The sequence below is a fragment of the Gopherus flavomarginatus genome, chromosome 2 (assembly GCF_025201925.1).
Source record: "Gopherus flavomarginatus isolate rGopFla2 chromosome 2, rGopFla2.mat.asm, whole genome shotgun sequence".
Lineage (NCBI taxonomy): Eukaryota > Metazoa > Chordata > Testudines > Testudinidae > Gopherus > Gopherus flavomarginatus.
Window position 1 is genome coordinate 73605004 of NC_066618.1, and position 22047 is coordinate 73627050.

The following is a 22047-nucleotide window of genomic DNA, read 5'->3' on the forward strand; positions in this document are numbered from 1 at the left end:
TGAGTTTATTTAAAACTTTGTGCTTTTGGAAATCATAGGGGGCAACATTAAGGTTGGGTGGGTGGCATAAGAATGAGTGATGAAGGATTATATGGCAGCCGTCTCAACTGTTCATTGCTAGACATTATAATGTTTGTTTGTTCTTTAAAAGTGTAGAATTTTTGAAAAGAAAGTTTAATGTTATTCTTGGGTGTTAGCTGGACTCCACTGAAGCATACTTTCCACCTTAACCCCATTTTAGCAAAGAGCTTTTGTTTAGGAATGTATTTAGTTAGACTGAAAGAGGTGAAGTGACTAATAGTACTGAGGAATGTGAAGTGGGGGTATAACGTTGAAGAATTGTGTGCCTTGGATTTTCTGTAAATCCCAAATTGGATTTACTTGTTTTTCTAAAGATTAGAAGTGGATGAGACCATCAAGCTGTTTTAAGCCAGGTCTTTTTAGCACCTCGGACAAAATTGCTCCACGTAGAGAGCAGTCAGTCCTCTGTACTTCTTAAAGGTGTCTTAGAATCATGGTATAGGAGTTTGCTTCGTAATACCCAGAAAAAATTGAACCTCATACAGAGAGAATCCATTTCATTTCCTCACTATATGCCAACAGCAAATTCCTGGACCAGTATTTATGAAATGCAGAGATGCTTTTGGAGAATTGTTACTGACTCACATCTTGGAAATGCTGGACTGGAGCTTAGGATCTAGCTATAGCATTTCTCACATTTTGCCATTACTCTTCTCTCTGACCTTTTGGTCTTTGACTTTCAGCTCCGACTTTCAGATGCTGCAATATTTTCATGTTCGTTATTATAAAAGAGAATAAATGTGTATGCCTGTCACAGACAATTTCATTTCCTCATAATAAAGACAGTGGGACTGATTCTCTTTTACACTAAGGCCCCTTAATGTCTCCCTGGCAGTATAAAGGGGCCTTAAAAGCCACGTCAAGCGGAGTGCTCCAAGGGTTGGTCCTGGGGCCAGTTTTGTTCAATGTCTTCATTAATGATCTGGAGGATGGTGTGGACTGCACCCTCCGCAAGTTTGTCGATGACACTAAACTGGGAGGAGTGGTAGATACACTGAAGGGTAGGGATAGGATACAGAGAGACCTAGACAAATTAGAGGACTGGGCCAAAAGAAATCTGATGAGGTTCAACAAGGACAAGTGCAGAGTCCTGCACTTAGGATGGAAGAATCCCATACACTGCTACAGACTAGGGACTGAATGGCTAGACAGCTGTTCTGCAGAAAAGGACGTAGGGGTTACAGTGGATGAGAATATGGATATGAGTCGAGTACCCTTGTTGCCAAGAAGGCTAACAACATTATGGGTTGTATAAGTAGGGGCATTGCCAGCATATCGAGGTACATGATCATTCCCCTCTATTTGACATTGGTGAGGCCTCATCTGGAGTACTGTGTCCAGTTTTGGGCCTTAAACTACAAGAAAGATGTGGAAAAATAGGAAAGAGTCCAGCAGAGGACAAAAATGATTAGGGGGCTGGAGCACATGACTTATGAGGAGAGGCTGAGGGAACTGGGATTGTTTAGTCTGCAGAAGAGAAGAATGAGGGGGGATTTGATAGCTGCTTTCAGCTGTCTGAAAGGGGATTTCAAAGAGGATGGATCTAGATTGTTCTCAGTGGTAGCAGATGACAGAACAAGGAGTAATGGTCTCAAGTTGCAGTGGGAAAAGTTTAGGTTGGATATTAGGAAAAACTTTTTCACTAGGAGGGTGGTGAAACACTGGAATGCGTTACCTAGGGAGATGGTGGAATCTCCTTCCTTAACGGTTTTTATGGTCAGGCTTGACAAAGCCCTGGCTGGGATGATTTAGTTGGGGATTGGTCCTGCATTGAGCAGAGGGTTGGACTAGATGACCTCCTGAGGTCCCTTCCAACTCTGATATTCTATGATTCTATGTCTACACTAGGAAAAAGGTGTTTTTACCATGTTAGCTAACATGTTACAATCATAGTGTAGACAAGGCAGTTGTACTTTTAACTTGTGTTAACTGTGGGGCAAGAGGACACACAAAGGTTTACCTTAATCACCTAACATGTTAAAGATACATCATGTTAGTGTGACAGGTTCAGTCACAGAGACCCCCTTGGGACTGTTACCTGAAGTGCTCAGACTACCTCTGAGCCTATTTTCTCTCCCAGTTTGGTCCTCCAGAGCCTTGTTGAGCCAGATATGCTAATCTGCTGCAACACAGAGCCAGGGTCTGACCCATGCCCCCAAAGCTGCAGACTTAATAGTCCGCTTCTATAACACTGATAGAGAGATATGCACAGCTGTTTGCTCCCCCAGGTATTAATTACTTACTCTAGGTTAATTAATCAGCAAAAGTGATTTTATTAAATATAAAAAGTAAGATTTAAGTGGTTCCAAGTAATAACAGACAGAACAAAGTAAGTTACCAAGCAAAATAAAACAAAACACGCAAGTCTAAGCCTAATACAGTAGGAAACTGAATATAGGTAAATCTCAGCCTCAGAGATGTTCCAGTAAGCTTCTTTCACAGACTAGACTCCTTCCTAGTCTGGGCCCAATCCTTTTAAGACCAACGTTGTGGTTTATGGCCTGGATCCAGCAGTCACTCACACCCCAGTAGTTACAGTCCTTTGTCCCAGTTTCTTTCAGGTATCTGTTAGGGGTGAAGAGGCCATCTCTTGAGCCAGCTGAAGACAAAATGAAGAGGCTTCAAGGGCCTTTTATATTCTCTCTTGTGGGCAGAAACCCCTTTATTCTTCTGTACAAAATCATAGCAACAAGATGGAGTTTGTAGCCACCTAGGCAAGTCACATGTCCATGAATGATTCAGCTTTTTGCAGGCCGGTGCCATTGTTCACATGTTAGTTTGAGTGTTCCCAGGAAAGCTCAGATTTGGGTTGGCGTCTCCCAAAATCCATTGTCAGATAAGTGTTTCTTGATTGGGCACTTATTCAGAATAATCCTTTCTCAAGAAGCTGACCAAATGCTTCACTGATGCTATTTAGAATCAAATACATTGATATACAAGTACATAGCCAATATTCATAACTTCAAATACAAAAATGATACACACATACAGACAGCATAATCATAACCAGCAAATTACTACCTTTCCATAGACACCTTGAACTCCTTTGTACAAGATTTGATGCAACTATAAGACCTTGGTTGCCACAATGATCTATATGGTCACAGTTCATGTCAATAATGTCAGTTAGTTAACATGTTTTAACTAAAACATATTAAAATATTTTTTTTCCTAATGAAGATGAGGCAGAAGTCAGTATAGATGAAAATCAGTGTAGCACAAAAGGTTCCTTAGGGAAAGGAATTTCTCATAATATTAGACCTGGTCTACACTGCGGGGGGAGCAGGTCTGTGAGGTAAGTCAGTCTAAGTTACGCAACTTCAGCTACGAAAATAGCGTACGTGAAGTTGGCATACTTAGAGCTACTTACTGCGGTGTCTTCACTGCGGTAGGTCTACTGCTGCTGCTCCTCCTTCAACTCCGGCTATGCTTCTCGTTCCAGTGGAGTACCAGAGTCAACGGGAGAGTGCTTGGTGGTCAATTTATTGTATCTTCACTAGACGCGATAAATTGACTCCCACTGGATCGATCGCTCCAGAGATAAGTGTAGACATGACCTTAGTGTCATGTCTCTACCCTTCGAGGAAACTTGCAGTATGTTATCACTTTTCTCATGAACATAGCCCTCAAATATTACTTATTTTGAGAGGAATTACTTATTTTTGTCCTGACGTTCTACGGAGTTTTCCACACAACATTGGTGTTCTCCATTTTCATTTTTAAAAATTATTTGATCAAAAATAAAAAATCATGACACTGAGGTCATTCTTCGGGTCTTTGTCCATGTGGAACTCATGGTGCACATGCGCCTTATGTGTGAGAGACTGGAGTCTTTAGCAGTCATGCTTGTGCCCCACCATCTGAGGATATACAGTGCGAAGTAACCCCAGCTGCTTCTCAATTTCCTCGCTAATTCAGAACCCCAGCAGAGATGGACCCCAAAGGAGTGGGAATGGGACTGCAGGTCATGAGATCCACATGGACAGGTCCTCTTGAAGAGGTTACTGCAAGGTAGGAGACACATATACTAAAGAAAAGACTTCTATAACATTTAAAAATTCCTGCATGAATAATTATTTGTGTCCTCATTTTGAGTCTTTGTCACAGACTGTAGTCCATACTTGGGATTGGCAGGTTGAGAGGTATACTCATGTACCAGACAATCCTGTTTCTTTCCAGCACACTCTCGTTGGGCTACTTCTGCTCAATCCATATTCAAATTGTTTTGGATCACGTAGGTCAATATTTGGATGTTTGATTGGCTCCATGCATTTCCAGTTCATCTCTCTTTATGATCAACTGAGAAACTGTGAGTGAGCAGCCTGTGCCATGAGATGAGCTTGCCCATCCTGCAGTATACTTGATGCAGTGATAAGGGGGCAAGGTTCCTTCTGGTGATTGTTAGACATGTGCAAATCCACATGATTTGATTACCTGAGGGCTTGCAAACTGAATTGTGCAATTTGAAATACAAAGGTGAGTGAGTCAAAGTTTACAGGCCCACTTAGAGGTTTGAAGTGAAATCAAAACCTCCAATGGGGACATCTGATGATCTTGTGATACACAGCCAATATTATCTCTTTGTCCACATTCCCCCAACGCTTCTCAGGACTTCATTGCTTACTTTTATCCAGCCCCTCAAACTTCCCCCCCTCCATCCTGGGCAAGGCAGCCCTCTACCATATCTTGCATTCATAGACTTTAAGGCCAGAAGGGACAATCATGATCATCTAGTTTGATTTCCTGCACAAAGCAGGCCACAGAACCTCGCCCACCCACCCCTGTAATCGACCTATAACCTCTGGCTGAGTTACTGAATTCTTCATGGGTACCGGGGAGCTGTCCTCCCAGCAGTGTTTTGGTGGGGGAGGGTGGGGAATCACCTGGTGTGGCCATCAGATCCTAGTACAGCAGAGCCATAGAAATAGCCTGGCTGCAGTTGCTGGCTATTTACTGAGTTGGAACATAGGCGCATATATTATCCTGAGGAGGGTCATCAGGGAACCCATGGGTCTGCTGTAAATGTTAAAAGCAATACCCCATCATCCTTTGAAAAGGGTTGTACTGTGTTTGTATAGTGCCAGGTGTAATGGGGCCTTAATCCATGACTGGCTCCCCAACGTGCTACTGCAATAATAATAAATTGTTCCTAGCACGCACACACATGTCAGAGAATGCTAGGGCATTTTGTATTGAACTGACTGGCAGCAGTATTACTTCCCTTCTCCAGCTGAACTATGGTTTATCCTTCCCCATCCCAAACACACTCTGGGTTGTGAGGGGCAGTGAACCCTATTGAAGGGAACAGAAGAGAGCAGGCCCCAGGTTTCCTCTAAATCCACTGAGGGTGGCTGAGTGGGTAATTCAGAGAGGCAGCTGTATGGAGGGGCTGAGGGAACTGGGTCAGGAATATTAAGACTCAGACCTTGAATGTAGGTTATGGTCTCATAGGCATAATGGGGGGAATTCTCATAGGGGGAATGTTTTGCATAGCTCTGGCCCTTGCTTCAGTTATTATTGTTTATGATACAAATATGAAAATGCTTTATTTTCTATGTACAGAACTCTGTTAATATTAAGAGTTATAGATATGCTCTAGCTAGTGACATTCAATGATGTATTAACAAGTTTAGTCCTGCTCCGTTGTGTGCTCTGTTTAATCTGGTTAGAACTGGCTCCTTAGTCCCATACCATTTTCAAAACCATCTAAGGGTATGTCTACATCTACAATTTTGCAGCGCTGGTTGTTACAGCTGTGTTAGTACAGCTGTATAGGGCCAACGCTGCAGAGTAGCCACACTTACAGCAACCAACGCTGCAAGTGGTGTTAGATGTGGCCACACTGCAGCGCTGTTGGGAGTGGTGCATTGTGGGCGGCTATCCCACAGAGTACCTCGTCCCATATCGGCGCTGTGGCTTGTGGGAAGGGGAAGGAAGTGTGATTGTCTTTCCGCTTCCTGTTCCTGTTCCAACGCCCCGTGTTGCTTTGGTAGACATTCGGAGCAGTGTGGCAGCATTGTGATTGTACAGCGATTTTTCTGCGATTTTTTTTAATGAATGGATCCTGAGCAGCTGACGACCTTATTGATGAATGTTGCCAGCACTGTGTGCTGAGCTCACCCCTACCCTGCGGCGCAGGGACACCGCGTGGCTGCCTCCGTGCTGTGGGGGGGAGGGGTGGGAAACACCGGAGCACACCGCGGGGAAGGAGACGTGCTTGGAGGGGGGGTCGGGGAACACCAGAGCAAACCGCGGGGAAGGAGACCTGCTTGGAGGGGAGGTCGGGGAACACCGGAGCACACTGCGAGGAAGGAGACCTGCTTGGAGGGGGGGGTCGGGGAACACCAGAGCAAACCGCGGGGAAGGAGACCTGCTTGGAAGGGAGGTCGGGGAACACCAGAGCAAACCGCGGGGAAGGAGACCTGCTTGGAGGGGGGGTCGGGGAACACCGGAGCAAACCGCGGGGAAGGAGACCTGCTTGGAGGGGAGGTCGGGGAACACCGGAGCACACCGCGGGGAAGGAGACCTGCTTGGAGGGGGGGTCGGGGAACACCGGAGCAAACCGCGGGGAAGGAGACCTGCTTGGAGGGGAGGTCGGGGAACACCGGAGCACACCGCGGGGAAGGAGACCTGCTTGGAGGGGGGGTCGGGGAACACCGGAGCAAACCGCGGGGAAGGAGACCTGCTTGGAGGGGGGTCGGGGAACACCGGAGCAAACCGCGGGGAAGGAGATCTGCTTGGAGGGGAGGTCGGGTAACACCGGAGCAAACCGCAAGGAAGGAGACCTGCTTGGAGGGGAGGTTGGGGAACACCGGAGCAAACCGCGGGGAAGGAGACCTGCTTGGAGGGGGGGTCGGGGAACACCGGAGCAAACTGCGGGGAAGGAGATCTGCTTGGAGGGGGGGTCGGGGAACACCGGAGCACACCGCGGGGAAGGAGACCTGCTTGGAGGGGGGGTCGGGGAACACCGGAGCAAACCGCGGGGAAGGAGACCTGCTTGGAGGGGGGGTCGGGGAACACCGGAGCAAACTGCGGGGAAGGAGACCTGCTTGGAGGGGGGGTCGGGGAACACCGGAGCAAACCGCGGGGAAGGAGACCTGCTTGGAGGGGGGGTCGGGGAACACCGGAGCACACTGCGGGGAAGGAGACTACACTACAGCTGAGCATTTAAAGGAGGGGTCAGGTGAGCACAGGGCAGTGGAGTTTTCTTGATTACCGGAGAGGCTTCCTCAGGTATGCTGGGATACCTGTTTATTCCACGGAGGTCAAGAAAAACGCTGGTGAGTGTCTACTCCTGATGACCAGCGCTGGTGATCCAGCGCTGGATCCTCTACACCCGAGGTTCGACCGGGTGTACGGCCAGCGCTGCAAACAGGGAGTTGCAGCGCTGGTAATGCCCTGCAGGTGTGTACACCTCCTAAGTTGCAGCGCTGTAACCCCCTCATCAGCGCTGCAACTTTGTGGTGTAGACAAGGCCTAAATCTCATTGGTTTTAGTGAGTCTTGGGCTCCTAAGTGCTTACGTCACTTTTAAAAATGTGATTTAGGCTCCTAAATCACATAGGTGCTTTTGAAAATGTTATATATAATATAACCTATATCTCAGAACTTTTCCAAGGAGATAGCCCTTCTTAATGCATCATGATATGGAAAAGTTGCTGCTGCTTTTGTGGCTTCCAGGATTGATGGTTGTAACTCTGTCCTTATGACCTGACCAATAAGGTTTTGCAGAATTTGCAGATGATTCAGAACACTACTCCCAAGGTGCTTACATGTGCTATGTTATCTCAGCATATTATTTGCATTTCGCAGTTGCTTTATTGGCTCCCTGTTAAGCACAATATTGACAATAAAATTGCTATTTTTGTCCTACAAGCCATTGCATGGTTTTGTCCCCTCCTAGTTATTGCCTGTGCTCTTGTCTAATGTTGCTACCTTATGGTTACTTTGACAAGAAGCCACAGAAAACATAAGTTTCAAAATAAATGTTCATAATTTCCACCAGCTCAGTGGCATATCATGCTTACCCTATGCGATTCTTACTCAGAATACACTAAAACTTACAACTCATTATTAATGAAGTCTCTGTAGCCTAAAACAGGAGATGGAAATGTCGTCTTTTCAATACAGGATGGTTAAGGAGCCTTTAATGACTCAGAAGAATTATACTACCTTTCACCAGGGTATTACTGTATATAATACATTTAAGAAAAGAGATAAGCCAAAGCAGCTGTGTTCAGTATTCCTTGTTAGCACATTTTCCGTACTTCCCAGATATTAGGAGCATAGAGCTACTTCTGGTCATATGGTTGAGATTCATGGTTTGAACATTAGCATATGGTCATGACAGATTCCTAAACCAGTTATCCCAGCCCACTCCTCTCTTCCCAATTGTCACCCTCATTGTCCTCAGTGCCTTCATGAAAACGCCAAGCATGTGACCTAAATCCAAATACTCCTAAACTTTGAGAATCCAATTTTGCAGCTAGCTAGCTGCTCTCTTTCTAATGGGCGAATTTAAAATCCTGGATTCAACACACTCCCACTCCCTTCAACTTTGGTAAAGCCAGATCTGGAGCTGGATCAGAACTTCAAAGCGTAGGCCCACCCTAAGCTTTGTAAGCTTGTTTCAGGTTTCTGTTAGATAAGCATTATTATCAGTTTTGCCTCAGAAGTAACACCCAAGTCTTTAAGTAGATATCACACAAAATTAAAGACAGTCTGAAACCAGAATAAGATAATGTGAAAGTACAAGTGATAATGAACTTGTTTAAGCAGCACTCGGAGCAGGCATTAGTTAAGTACGTAGCCGATAAGGAAAACAAATGGAAGAAAGAACTTCTGTGAGATCAAGATACCTGCTCACCACCTATGCTACCACCATCAAAAATATCATCTGGTGTGACAACAATTAGGTCAATCATAAATAAGTGATGTTTGTGACATTTTGGGAATTATGGCAAGCCAGTTACCTGTATATTTCAGAAAGGTATTAAAATAAACGGTGTAGGGCAAATTAAAGCATATACAGTCAAGATGACTGGTCTTTAACATTTTGTGTGGCACCTTGGTTTGGGAAGGTGATTAGGTGTGTCCAGCTTAGTCTTCATGAAGAGCTAGTTTTGATGGCAGCATCAATTATGTAGCCCTCTACTGGTTAAATAATGAAGCAACTCAATTACAACTGAGAAGAAAAAGCACACTTTGTCCTCCAAACTGGAGTATGGGAAAACATTAGGGTTCATGTTCAATGAGAGAAAAATGGTGGTTTTAAATACTGGGCTGGACACTTTGCTCTTTTAAACCTATACAAGCCATTAACACTTACGGCAGTCCTGTTTTCTGGGACCTCCTCACTATGAATTGACTCCAGCAGAGTCAGCTGCCAAAAAATAGAAATGTGAAATATTTTACATAATAATATACATTTAAATATTAATAAATTAATGCTAAAAGATTCTTGGAGAAATTAATTTAGTGCCAGCTAAGTTCAGGATACAGGAAGCCCCCTTACCAGATTGTTGACTCCGCTCTTCTCTACTAGAACTGTTCATCTTAATGGGAATTTTGGATGTGGGAAGTACATTTGGGGAAGAAATAATGTGTCCTATGTACCAGGACAAAAAGTCTCCATAGCCCCTTATATTCTGTGCAGAATCTGCAGCAGATTCTCTGGCAGAGTGATTGAAAAGTTGCTGCACAGGAAATTCAACTTCTTATCCCATAAACATGAGACAGTTCTACCATATTTGTCTTCTCGGGACATACACAGTAAATTGTTAACCCCATCACCTGACTTAGCCGTTTATCTTTCTCCTCAGTATAGATTTGACAACTGCTGAGTAATGAAAGAAATACGGAATGCAGATAGCTTAAAAATCCAACCCAAACACACCCCCAAAAAAGAGCAAGGGGAAGTGAGAAAGACATGAATAGTATAATGTGGTGTGAGGTTCTTCAATATAGCTAAGATAGAATGACAAATGATATTCTGTAGCTGTTGTTCTGCAGAGATGCAACTCTGACTATATCACCCCCCATGTCTTTTTTTCGCCAATTATCTGTCACTTATTTATTTGCTAACATTGTACAGATCATTCTTTTCTGAGCAACTCTGAAGAAATAGGCATTGTGCCTTTCAACCCTTCAGTGTAAGGAGAGTGCATTTCTGAATGTTATGTCTTACCAATAAAGGCTGGTTGAAACAAAGGTTACCCCCTTGAAATAGATGATAATGTTTTTGGAGGCTATATACTTGCAGCTGCTGCTTTCCAGCCCGGACTCTCATTTCTATTAAAATCAATAGTTGGCCCAGCAGGGCACTGTTGTATAGTATGTAAATAAATGGGTGCTGTTGTCTCTCACTCTTTTTTTTCCCTTTCAAATTTAGATATGCAATTTTCCTGGAGTGTATCAGGGTGTGTTTGAGACACAAGGCATATGAAGCTTAAGTGCTTAGCAAAACATTAGAAAGTTTTTCAATGCACTCCCCAGCAACTTTTGTTCATTAACTACCAGTTCCATTGATTATGTTAATAATTGCACTCAGGCGAAAGAAATAAAACAAACCCCAATAGCAAGCATTAACAATTTGTCAAGAAAAATTTTGTCTCATAAGGTGATAGCCTTACAAACTCAGAGATGGGGAAAGGTCTCAATGCTAGACAATATGTATTCGCTAATTTTTGTTTCTGCAATTTATTGTATCTTTTTCACAATTTGTCCTGAACCTATAGCTTCAAGTATTTGATAATTTTGGTTATTTGGACTATATGAACTGAAGATCTGCTTTTCAATAAATTCGCCTGAAAGGCCTGTTTCATACGCCTTCCTTTATATTAATACATCTGGTCATATGCAGTAGTTTACTTTTTTTGGCTGAAGACTTGGCAGATACAAAATGCAGATGTTATTCTTGTGACATAATCTGCTATATTAAGATTTTTGGCTATTGGTTGAAAAGTTTAGGGCTCAGTTGTTTATTTGCTTATCCAACCATTAGCTTCCTATGTTTACTTTCATAGTTTGAGATTAACAGCATGGTCTTTTTCTTCACCATCATGGTTTTTTGATTAATAACACAGTAGAAGATGTTATGCCTGAAGGAGCTATTATTTGCCAAAATAAAAACATAGCTGTAGCACTTTCCCTTTAAGAAAACCATATCTCCCTCCAGATGTCTGCCTCTCTTTGATACAGAAGGGTACACTAAGTTCCATCTATAAACAGAATCCACTAATTAAGAATAATTGCTTAGGAGATTGGTACAGACTATTCAGAATCAGATGCATGTTCCTCTGAGATATCCATTAGCCTCTAATAAGATAATGTAGATGTGCCAGGCTGTTTCCTGTTTCCTTCTATTGTACCTTTATTGCCATATATGGACCAATGGGATGGGCTGAACAATAAGTGGATGTCCTTTTGCTCCCTGAACAGTACTCAAAGGAATGTTTGTTATTAGATTGCTTCTTCTGTTTAGTTTCACATCACTATGCTAATAAAGGAAACATAACACTCTGAAGGCTTTTTTACTTCTGCCATTGTAACTAGTTTATTGTTTAATTAAGTCTCTTTATATAGGTAAGGAAACAAAATGCAACATCTCACACTCAAAGATGATCTATGGAAAACTAAACACCTTTTTGAAAAATTCCATCTACATGTTTTAAATAGTTATAAAGGTGGCATGAAAATCATGTTACTATATCTGACTGATTTACAGTTGACTCCTGGTAAATCTGTTGAATTATTCAATTCTATTCAGTGTGATACTATCAGCTAGCATAATAGAAAGCATATGCATAACCAAGGATTTCAGCATAAGCTATAAACTCTTTATACATTAGATATACTGTGGTTTGTTTAACCTATCAGATCTTGATTTATTTTGAAAATAGCATTTAAATTTGTCTTAAGCTGCGTAATAGCTAAGGGCATGATCAAAACCCTCCCCTGGGGTAAGTGGGAAGAAATTACTGAAAGGTTTTTCTTGTGAAATTCCTCCTGATTTGCTCTGTTGAGTAAGGTGGGGTTTGCCTCTGTATGGAGCATACAGATCAGCCACAGCAAAGAAGAGCCAGACTCTCCCCTCAGAAAGGAAGGGTGGCTCAGTTGTTAGGGTGCTAGCCTGGGATTTAGGAGACTCAGGTTCGATTTCCTGCTCTATCACAGGCTTCCTGTGAGATCAGAGGCACTTAGTCATTGCTGTGTTCAGCATTGCAATGTCTAATTGCTTTAGGAGCCTGTCTCCATTTTAAAATGGATTTAGGCACATAGGCGTTGCAACACTGAGCACAGCAGTACCTAAATACCTTTAAAAATCTGGGACTTTGAGAGAGACTATGTCTCAACTCCCTGTCTATAAAATAGTAACAGTAGCTCTCCTCTACCTCACAGGGGTGTTGAGAGGACAAATAGATTAAAGACATTGAAGTGCTTATCTACCACAATAACGGGGGCCTTATACCTGAGAATTTCAGTGAGATCTATGGGTAAGGTAGAATCCCACGATGCTGTTTTTAGAGTCCATAGTAGAAACCAGTTTTGATGATGATGTTTTGGGGAAAAGGGGAAACAGAGTAAAGGAGAACAAAGACACTGATGTTGTGACTCTGTATATGTTGGCTGTCTTGCCGTGGAAATTGGAGAATGGCAGAAGAAGAGAGAAGAATGCTGGCCTGGTGCTGGATCCCAGCATGGTACATGGGAGGACGGAGCACAGTCTCCTCCGCTGACCGCTTGCTTTGACCAGGCCATCTGCCCTGGCTCCCTCACCAAGATCTCTTCCTGCCATTGATATGTATGCCAAGTCAATGGCACACACAGTCGCCCGTGGCTATGAAAGGGTTTTGTGAACTGAATTCAGATATTGTTTAAGTGAAAGCTGCTTCACCAAACTCAGTAGCATCAAATGATAGTAAAATAAATGGAAGCAAATGGGAGTAAAATAAATTAATAAACTCTAAGAGGATCAGCAGATGCTCAGAAAACAAAGTTGCTTTCCAAGACTGATCTTATATAAAATTAAAATAACGAGAAAACAGTAAAAAAAAAAAAAACCAAAAAAAACAGGCCCACTCCCTCTTCCCAGTCACAGATGTTTTTGTGTATAAGAAAGCAGTAGATTAAAACTACTGTTCAATTATATAAAACGCAAGAAGAAATGGAAAAGAGATAGGTACACTTTGTATCTTAACTATAGCTGGTAAATATGTTTTTATGCTTTGAATCTATTCTAACCTTCTTTATTCATACTTCTGTGGCCTTCTGCTGTATCTCTGTAATCAAGCCAATAAAAGATCTATAGAATACAAAAAAGGAAGTATATGCTTTGTCAAAGAAGAGTCACCGGTTGGTGCTCAGTGTACTGCACAGTATGGACATCTTTTAGCGTTTGAAAAGGCCTTCCATACGATCCCCTTTGTCCTTGCTCTTCCTATGAAGGGGTTCTGTTGTGCAACCCTTAGGCTGCTGAACTCCCATTTGTGATAATAGTCTCATGAAAGTTGATTTTATTTATTGAGTGGATTTTCAGAAGCTCCTAAGTGACTTGGACATCTTTGAAAATCCTACCCATCATGCATAGGATTAAAGCCCAATGGGCCTGCCTGCATGAGTGAGGGTTGCAATCAAAGCACCATGGTCACTAATAGCATGCTGCCCATGCAGGAAGTATTCCTTTGGCAGGGAGTGTTTGTTGGTTTTAATAACAGCAAATGAGCAGTGAGATGGAGCACCTCTCCTTGCAGCTGGTGAAGGTAGTGCTGCCTTTACTGTCCTAGAAAACTTTGATTCAACCTTAGCTGAGAAAAAGAGAATGTCACTGTGGAACTGAAACATCACTGGCTCCTGGGAGACTTCTTCCTCCACACCTAAGACTGATGTCTAATGCCAGGCTCAGATACCACAGTAGTAAGGTCTGGATATGAATCCAATAATACTTGCAATCCTTTCTAATAATTTCCTCTACAATCTTTTGGGTATCTTATAAGTGTTGACCCACTCATACTTCATGTGAGTGCTAATTGCCTGTGGATACCCAGTTTTCGAACCACCGCCATTTTCTTCAGTATACCACGTTGCCTGTCTGCACATATATAAAGAACAAGACAGTGAATGAAGTTTAACATCCTGCCTGTTCTGCAGGAGATTTTCTTCCCTGAAGACTAAAATCCAATGAATAGCAGTGAGTTTTTCGAAAGGCAGGAAAAGATTTAATGTTCCAAGAGTGTGTAATTTGTATATGATAACGGCTTATGTATGGACTGTCAGTGTTTATGATTATGTGATAATCCATAGTTTGGAGCTATAATATTTGCATGGACATGCACATTAAAAATGTTATGAAAATACTGATGCATTTTCAAGTAACTAGAAAATGTATTATAGAAAGTATTCCAGCATTGTTTGGGAAATGACTAGATGTTATTTTCATTTCTAATTTTTATTTTTCTACAAAAAGTAGTTATTTTTCATAAAAAATAAGCTAACATTTAACTATACTGGTGTGTTTCTCTTTAGTAATTCTGGAGAGAGCAATGTAGCTGAGGTTTAAACATTAGTGTCTTGAACTAATGTTTGAATATTTCAATAGTAATTCATTAACTTCCATCTGAAACTAGCCTCCCATAAGGCTAGTTGTATGGATAAGTGTTGGAAGAACTGGTCCTTGTATTTTTTTTAAATGGAAATCAAAGTATCTAGTCCACCTTTATGGAGTAATGTGCTGCAATTTCATTTTAGACATTAAAGACAAAGAAGCCAAAATGTAATCTGAAATTCTACTGCATTTGCACTTCTACATGATAAGTTTGAAAACTTGCTAGTGGGTACTTTATAATAAGTGAATTGAAGATAAAAGAAAGGTAGTAAAAATCATGTGTGTAATATGTTGCCTGCTTAGCTCATCACACAGTCGTATTTCTGCTCTGTCTGAAATATTAGCAAAGGCCACTGCTGTGCACATTTTGATAATGTGTGCTGAGCTCTGCATGACTGAGCTAACAGAAATATAGTTGAAAATATTTGATAGTTTTATAAGCTGTATTTTATTTCTGGAGGCCTCATTTAAAAATAGGTGACCTTGACCTAAAAGTCCCTCCCCATTGACTAATGACAAAGGGCCTCATTTATCCCTGGTCCAAGACCTTTGACTTCAGGGTGAATTTGTTCTATGTACCTCCCCAATTTATAAGCACCTGGGTATTAGGAAGTTGCTGGTGTATGGGATCTGCCCATACTCTCGCCAAATTGCTCCTGGAAATTCAGTGAGATTTTATTTTTGTCCCTTCATTGTGAGATTCTTTAATATCTAACTTCCCCCATCTCTTAACTTTCAGTTTTATCTTGATGCCATTGTGACCCATTATTTTGGCTATGAGTTGTTTCCTCCAAGACCAGTATTATTTCACTGATCTCCTGGAAGATGGTCCTCAAAAGCAACATGAGCAGCGCTTTTTCTGCCTTCCATCAAATGTTTGTTTAGTGTAATATACCAATCATTACATTCTCCTCGACATGCATGTCTAGCTTCATCTGTGTTAATGGTATTCACACATAAGTTATGCAGTTATCGAGTACTTGCAACTACATTTGTTACCCTTAAACATGCTGTGCTCAGCATAAATTGCTGTGTCAAAATGTGCCTCACTAGTAGCCTTTCCTGCTAGTCCACATATAGTAGAAATATTCCACTTCTGTGTGACTTGCCAGGCAGGTAAACACATGAATTTCTCATTTTAATTCTTAATGGCAACCTATGGACTGACTAGCAGCAACTACCCTTAAAAGCTGTGTTGTCACCATTTTCCCACCTCTGCTGCTGATCTGTTTTGTCACGAGCAGGTCACTTCACTTCTGTGGTTTAGTTTCCCCATATCTAAAAAGGAGATCATGTTACTCACCCTCCATTGTAAATCGCTTGGTGATCTGTGGATGAAAAGCACTATATAAGAGGGAAATCTTCTTATTCATTTTCTGCACCTGCTAAAGATTTCTGGGCTGACACTCTTCTGCATTGAAGCCTTTATACATCTGAGGACTTCACTGCATGAAAGCAGGAAATGTCAGGGATGCCTACTGACTATTTGCTGATGGGAAAGGCTAAGATTGCCATGTGGCTCTTCCTCCCTTTACCCTAGTCAGACATGTTGGGGGAGCCTACTAACTCCTTTTGTGGGAGAACTTGAGGAGCCAGCCGTATTGCATTTGCTGACTTCTCATGCTTTTGTCCTCTTAAGAATCCAATGTTGTGGTTAATGGTTCACATTTTGGTCTTTCTTAAGGTCATGGATATATGTGGACTTGGTGCTTTGGTCCATCATTAAGCAAATGAAAATGAATTGTACTCATTCTGATTGCTATAACTCCTAGTGACAAGAGTTCAGCATAGAGTCCATAAAATTATTACGCATTCAACGCCATAAGATAAAAACAAACATCAACTAGTAGTGTTCACAGTCAGCAATAATAGCAACCTGTCACTAGATTTCAAAATCAGTTAAGACTTAGCAAAGGCCAAGCAAGTGATTGGCGGAAAAGATGAGCCATACATCATACCCTGAAATCTAATGAGATAAATTAGACATTCAGAGGGAGCAAATTTCACTTTTTAGGACACCACCAAAAATGTTCCTCCTCCAGTTCAAGACTTTGAATCTAGAGAGTATCACAAAGAGGAGCATCTCAGTTATTCTGATGAGGCATGGAAGGAGGAAGCTAAGTCCCCATTGATATATGGCTTTAAAAATTGTAACCACCGCCTTCCCTTGCACCTGAAAGCAAAAGAGAAGCCCACAGAAGAGCACAAGGGTAGTTTACTATTACACCAGCATGAAATAGCTGAAGCTTCTGAGTGTTCTTCAAGGGAAGCCCCAAGTAAAGTGCATTATATAAAATACTATAATTATTTACACTAATAGATACGTTTGTTGGCAGTCTAAGGGCTTGTTTACACTGTCCTTGGGTTAGTTAATACATGTTCTCAGTATAGGCAGTACCCTAAGACAAGAAGTCAAGGATTGAATGGGCTATCAACAATGAACCACAGAGATGGTTCTTCTGGGCCAGAACTGAGACATTTCTGATGAAGTAGAGTGGGGAGCTTGCACTGCTGACACTCATTCTGTATCTGTTATGGGGATGAGTCTTCAGGATTGAAAATGCATGATCAGTATTTGCTAAACACACTTTAAAAAAATACACCCCAAATATATTTCTAGGATTTGACTTGTGTTGATATATTGCATCTTCAAGAAGATTTAATCTTTACTTGATTTTTCCCTCCCCATCAGGATTTCAGCTAATTTGGTTGATCAAAGTTCAGAATTTGGCGGTTTTTAAAACAGAACTTGTATCTGATTAGCAATAAAACATTCAGTGCTGAAATCTTGGCCCATTGAAATTAATTGGATAGGGATTTCATCCCCGGGATTGTCGGGCCCATGTTATGGGACACTGGTAAATACTTCTCTTTACCAAGTAAGCACAGAACAGAAAGATTTTCAGCTTTTATGCATAATATACCAATATACTTTATTTTTTCCCCTCCAGAATAAATCAGCATGCATCTGTAGAGTGAAGCTATCTTTCCAGAAAAAAAGTTATTTAAATAAGCAGCTGAACTGCACACCACATGCACAGATTAGGAAAAGAAGATTTTCTGTTCTCAGTCTGCACAGCAAGAATATACTGGAAAAAGCAGTAGAAAGCAGCAATGAAATAAAGGATTGTTATCTAGTGAATTATCTTCTCATCCTCACACAATCCAGCTCAAGCAGTACCTGCAGGTTTGTCAGCCTCTTCCATTCACAAGTTCAGATATCCATTTCCTGGCCTGGAGTAATGCAACATAGTATTTGTACACTTCATAGCCTTTGAAGTATTAACATGACAACCAGCAGCCACACACGTCCAGTACCAACAGTGAATGGACATATGAATCACTATCCAACAGCCCCATATCCATTACTTTTTCCTCCAGTCATTGGTGGACTTTCACTTCCTTCCCTTCATGGACTCCAGGGTAACCCACCAACAAGTGGATGCAGCACCCCATCACCTGCAAGTAAGTGCCCAGTTATTGATTCTTATGGCTGTTATTTACAACAGTAGAACCTCAGAGTTACGAACATCTCAGGAATGGAGGTTGTTCGTAACTCTGAACAAAACGTTATGGTTATTCTTTCAAAAATTTACAACTGAACATTGACTTAATACAGCTTTGAAACTTTACTATGCAGAAGTAAAATGCTGCTTTCCCTTTATCTTTTTTTGCTAGTTTACTTTACAGTACTGTACTTTTTTCCTTTTTTTTGTTTCTGCTGCTCCCTTATTTTGTACTTCCAGTTCCAAATCAGATATGCGGTTGACTGGTCAGTTCGTGACTCTGATATTCATAACTCTGAGGCTTTACTGTAATTTCGTTTATTAAAGAATGAACACGTTGATTATTGTAAGGTTAATTACAGCTGTTCATTTGCCCTTTCTTTAAAAACAAATTTATTTTGAAATATGATTTTTATTTTTCTTTGCCTTTTTTAAGAAAAGATAATGAACATGCAATAGTATGAAATATTCCAGGTATGAAAATCATGATAAGACCTGCTAGACATTAGGAAATCTTGCGTTGTTATTCGTTCGTAGCTGTGATGATACCTTATCATACCACTATAGGTCAGACCATATATGTGTTTTTAACAAATCACAGAGAAAAATAATTTCTTCTCTCATTAGCAAATAGCTATTGCCTATGTTAGTACATAATTAATAGTGCTTTTTTGTTTTGCTTCCCTGTTGCTTGCCATACTAAGGTCCCGATTCTGTAGCTGCACATAGAATCGCCACGTATGCTTCTGAAACACATACTAAGTGTACTAGCCAAAGTGAGTTGTTCATTGCTTTTTCATGAACACTACCATGTTTCAATGCATTGAAAGGAAGGGCCATTGGTCCAAGTGATATTCTCAATTACACTAGTGTAAACCCAGTGTAACACCATTTAAGGAAAGTGAGTTACTCTATATTTTCAGTGGTGTAACAGTGCAGAGTTAGGCCCTACGTGAGGAAAAGCAGTGCATGCTCGGTGGGATATTGAGGGAGTATTCTGTTTCATTTCACAGCTCACATTTATTGTACAGATGTTTGTTAAAAGACCTTGCTGTGAATGCTCCATATTAAGAAGTCTTTTGATTAAACGGAAAGAAAGCTACAAAGGGCTTGCAGAGTATTGATATTAGCTACTAAAATATGTGCTGGAATGAAAAAGCATGCAAAGTTTTGCATTCCAGACAAGGAAGGAGAAGAAAAAAGAAGAGAACCATAGAGACGAAGAAGGAAAGCAACATTTTAGCATGAGGCACAGGAATGAAGAAATTCAAACGCTCGTTAATGCCACTTGCATGTGAAGCCCCTCCTTTATTCACGTACACATTATGGGTGAACTCCTCGCCTTACTGAAATAAATGTGTTTTGCTATTAACTTCAATAGGGACGTGATTTCCCCATGCATGTAGACTTAGTGAGATCACATGCAGGCATATTGTTTCCAGGGTCAGACTCTTAGTTTCTTCTGTTTTATTGCACTGCATGATTTCTTTTATAGGATGTAAAGAAGAAACAGCTACAAGTTAGAAAACATTTTAAGCATTTGATTTCCCAGTCCCTTTAGAAGTGATCAGAATACTGAACTGAGTTTTTGCTCTGATATTGCACAAAAGTTCTTCTGTCACATGGACCAAATAGATGATTAATTCACAGCACCTTTCTGAAGACATGTATTGGTAAATATCCAAAATATATAGGACTGTATATGCACAATCATGTTCTTATTACATTAAGATTGTATTGAAATCAAATCAGTAGTTGTAACTACTCAGCATTTCGAAAAATCAAGCCGAATGTATGTTTAGGCACTCAAAACAAATGGCCAGTTTTGAAAATATGGGAATGTCTCTTTAAGTTTCCACTGTCATGGTCTGGTGCTCCAATTTTCAGTATTTTCAAAAGTGCTTGTCTAAAGTCAGACACTTTTATCCATATTTACATACGCAAGTAAAATTAACCTGATTCTTTAGAGGTGCTGAGAACCAACAGTTCTCATTGACTTCACCGACCATAAATATCTGGTCACTTCAGAGCCTAGCACTAGGTACCTGTGTATGAAAATTATGGCCTCTCTGTGAAATGTTGAGGGGGCTCAATGGGACAAAAATTTCCCTGCAAGACAGCTGGCCTTTTTGGTTGATATTTCTCACTTATTTTGTTTTCCGGTCTTACAGAAGTGGCAGCCTCTTTTGAATTTAGGCCTTTAGAGTTCTGGTAAGTTATTTATAAATCATTCAGGAGCCCCGAGAAAGGAACCTAGTGCATTGACTTTATATCTTAAGAGGCTTGGATTAAGATTTTTGAATGTAGTCAGAGTGGCCTATCCTACTAATTTTTCCACTTCACAAAACTACCACGCAGTTTGGTACAGTTTAGCATGGTCAGCAGTCTTTCTATTAAAATGAGAGCCAGAACTGGACAGTGGGAGAATACAGTTCTGTAGTGAGAAGCTATATGTGGGGAAACTTGCCCAGTATCTGCCTGAAGCCCTGCACTATATGTGACTGTATCCTCAGTGCTGTATCTTTCTATATCTTTCAGCTGCATGAGTTCAATATTCTATTTTAGATAATAGGAACATTGTCAGGAATAAAGATCTCTGGTCCCTTTAGTTTTTTTTAAAACAATGTAATTTATCAGCTTTTGTTCAGAGCTATCAAAGTTGGTACAGTTTAAGTTGAAAGACTTCATATAATTTTACTGTACTATTTTTTGTTCTGTCTTGACTTCAGACTTTTTCCATTATACCAAGTACTTGTAAATTCAGCCATCTTGTATCTACAGTTGAAACTGACATGTCATAGAAATAAGAGGCCTCATCATCAGCCCCTTCTCCTATTAAAGAGACAAAAGGCTTTTAGACAGATTAATTTTATGGGCATAAGTGGCCTACAGTGAGAGAACTGTGTTATAGTGAATTAATTTCACTGATGTTGATAATGGTGTTGACTCCTTCACCTCTGACTTGACTTCTGTTTTTAGACTGAGATACATAGTGAAAAATACTTTATAATTATAAGGTTGGTCAAAATGCTAAAAAGGTCAGTAACAGAAAAAATATTACCTTTACACATAGGTGAACTGTATGTTAACAGTGAATGAATAAAAGAGAGACTGTGGTTAAGAAGAAAATTACTTTTATAAGCATGATTAATTCACCTAGTGCTGTACTAACCCTGGGCAGCTGAAAGCAGAGATTTTCAGTAGTCCCATTTGGCAATACTCAGTGTGCATGCTCATGCAATAGCATTCATAATGATGAACCACAAACCTTTTCTACTTCAAAAAAATTAACTGAAATAGTTACAGGATGGTTGGTTTCGTAATGGTCTTTCGAGCTTCAGTGGGTCATTTTGCTCTCAGTTCCTGTGGCTATGAATCCATGAAAAAATGTGCATTGATAGTACTCTGGACAAAGAAGTTCTTCTTGGGACCTAAGCAGGGACAAAGACAACATGGAAGAAAATGGCGGTCACAGCCACTTTAATATCTTTTAAGTCAGAGTCATACACCAGCAACTGTTGGGCTAGTTCTTTGAGTGATGTCTCTATGGGTTCTCCATTTGTTGGTGCAGCAGTGCCCCCTGTGCCTGGGACAGGAAATCTTCATTAGCAGTGTCTGTCGGACCTTCCCCTCTTGTGCTGTGCGCAGGACGTATATATAGCGCTGTGCAGTCCGACCACCCCCAGTGTCTTGTCTACTGCCTTTGGTCTGGAATAGAATGGAATCCGCAGCACAGTAGTTAGTATTTTCTTCTTCTTCTCCTTTCCTCTTCTATAAAAAAAATTAATTATTATTTTTATTTTGTCTTTACCTTTACAGTTCTTTCACAGCTTGAGTTTTGGTTTTCCCCCACTTCCTG

General features: G+C 41.0%; 1 protein-coding gene across 2 annotated transcripts in view; it reads left to right on the forward strand.

The window, feature by feature from the left end:
* Positions 1-22047, forward strand: part of RARB (retinoic acid receptor beta) — a 674993-nt gene that overhangs the window by 351645 nt on the left and 301301 nt on the right. For both annotated transcript variants that reach the window (XM_050938490.1, XM_050938491.1), the window contains one exon: positions 17634-18147. In XM_050938490.1, coding sequence (XP_050794447.1) covers positions 17970-18147 — 178 coding nt within the window. In that variant the 5' untranslated portion in view covers positions 17634-17969. The remainder of the gene's footprint in view (positions 1-17633; positions 18148-22047) is intronic.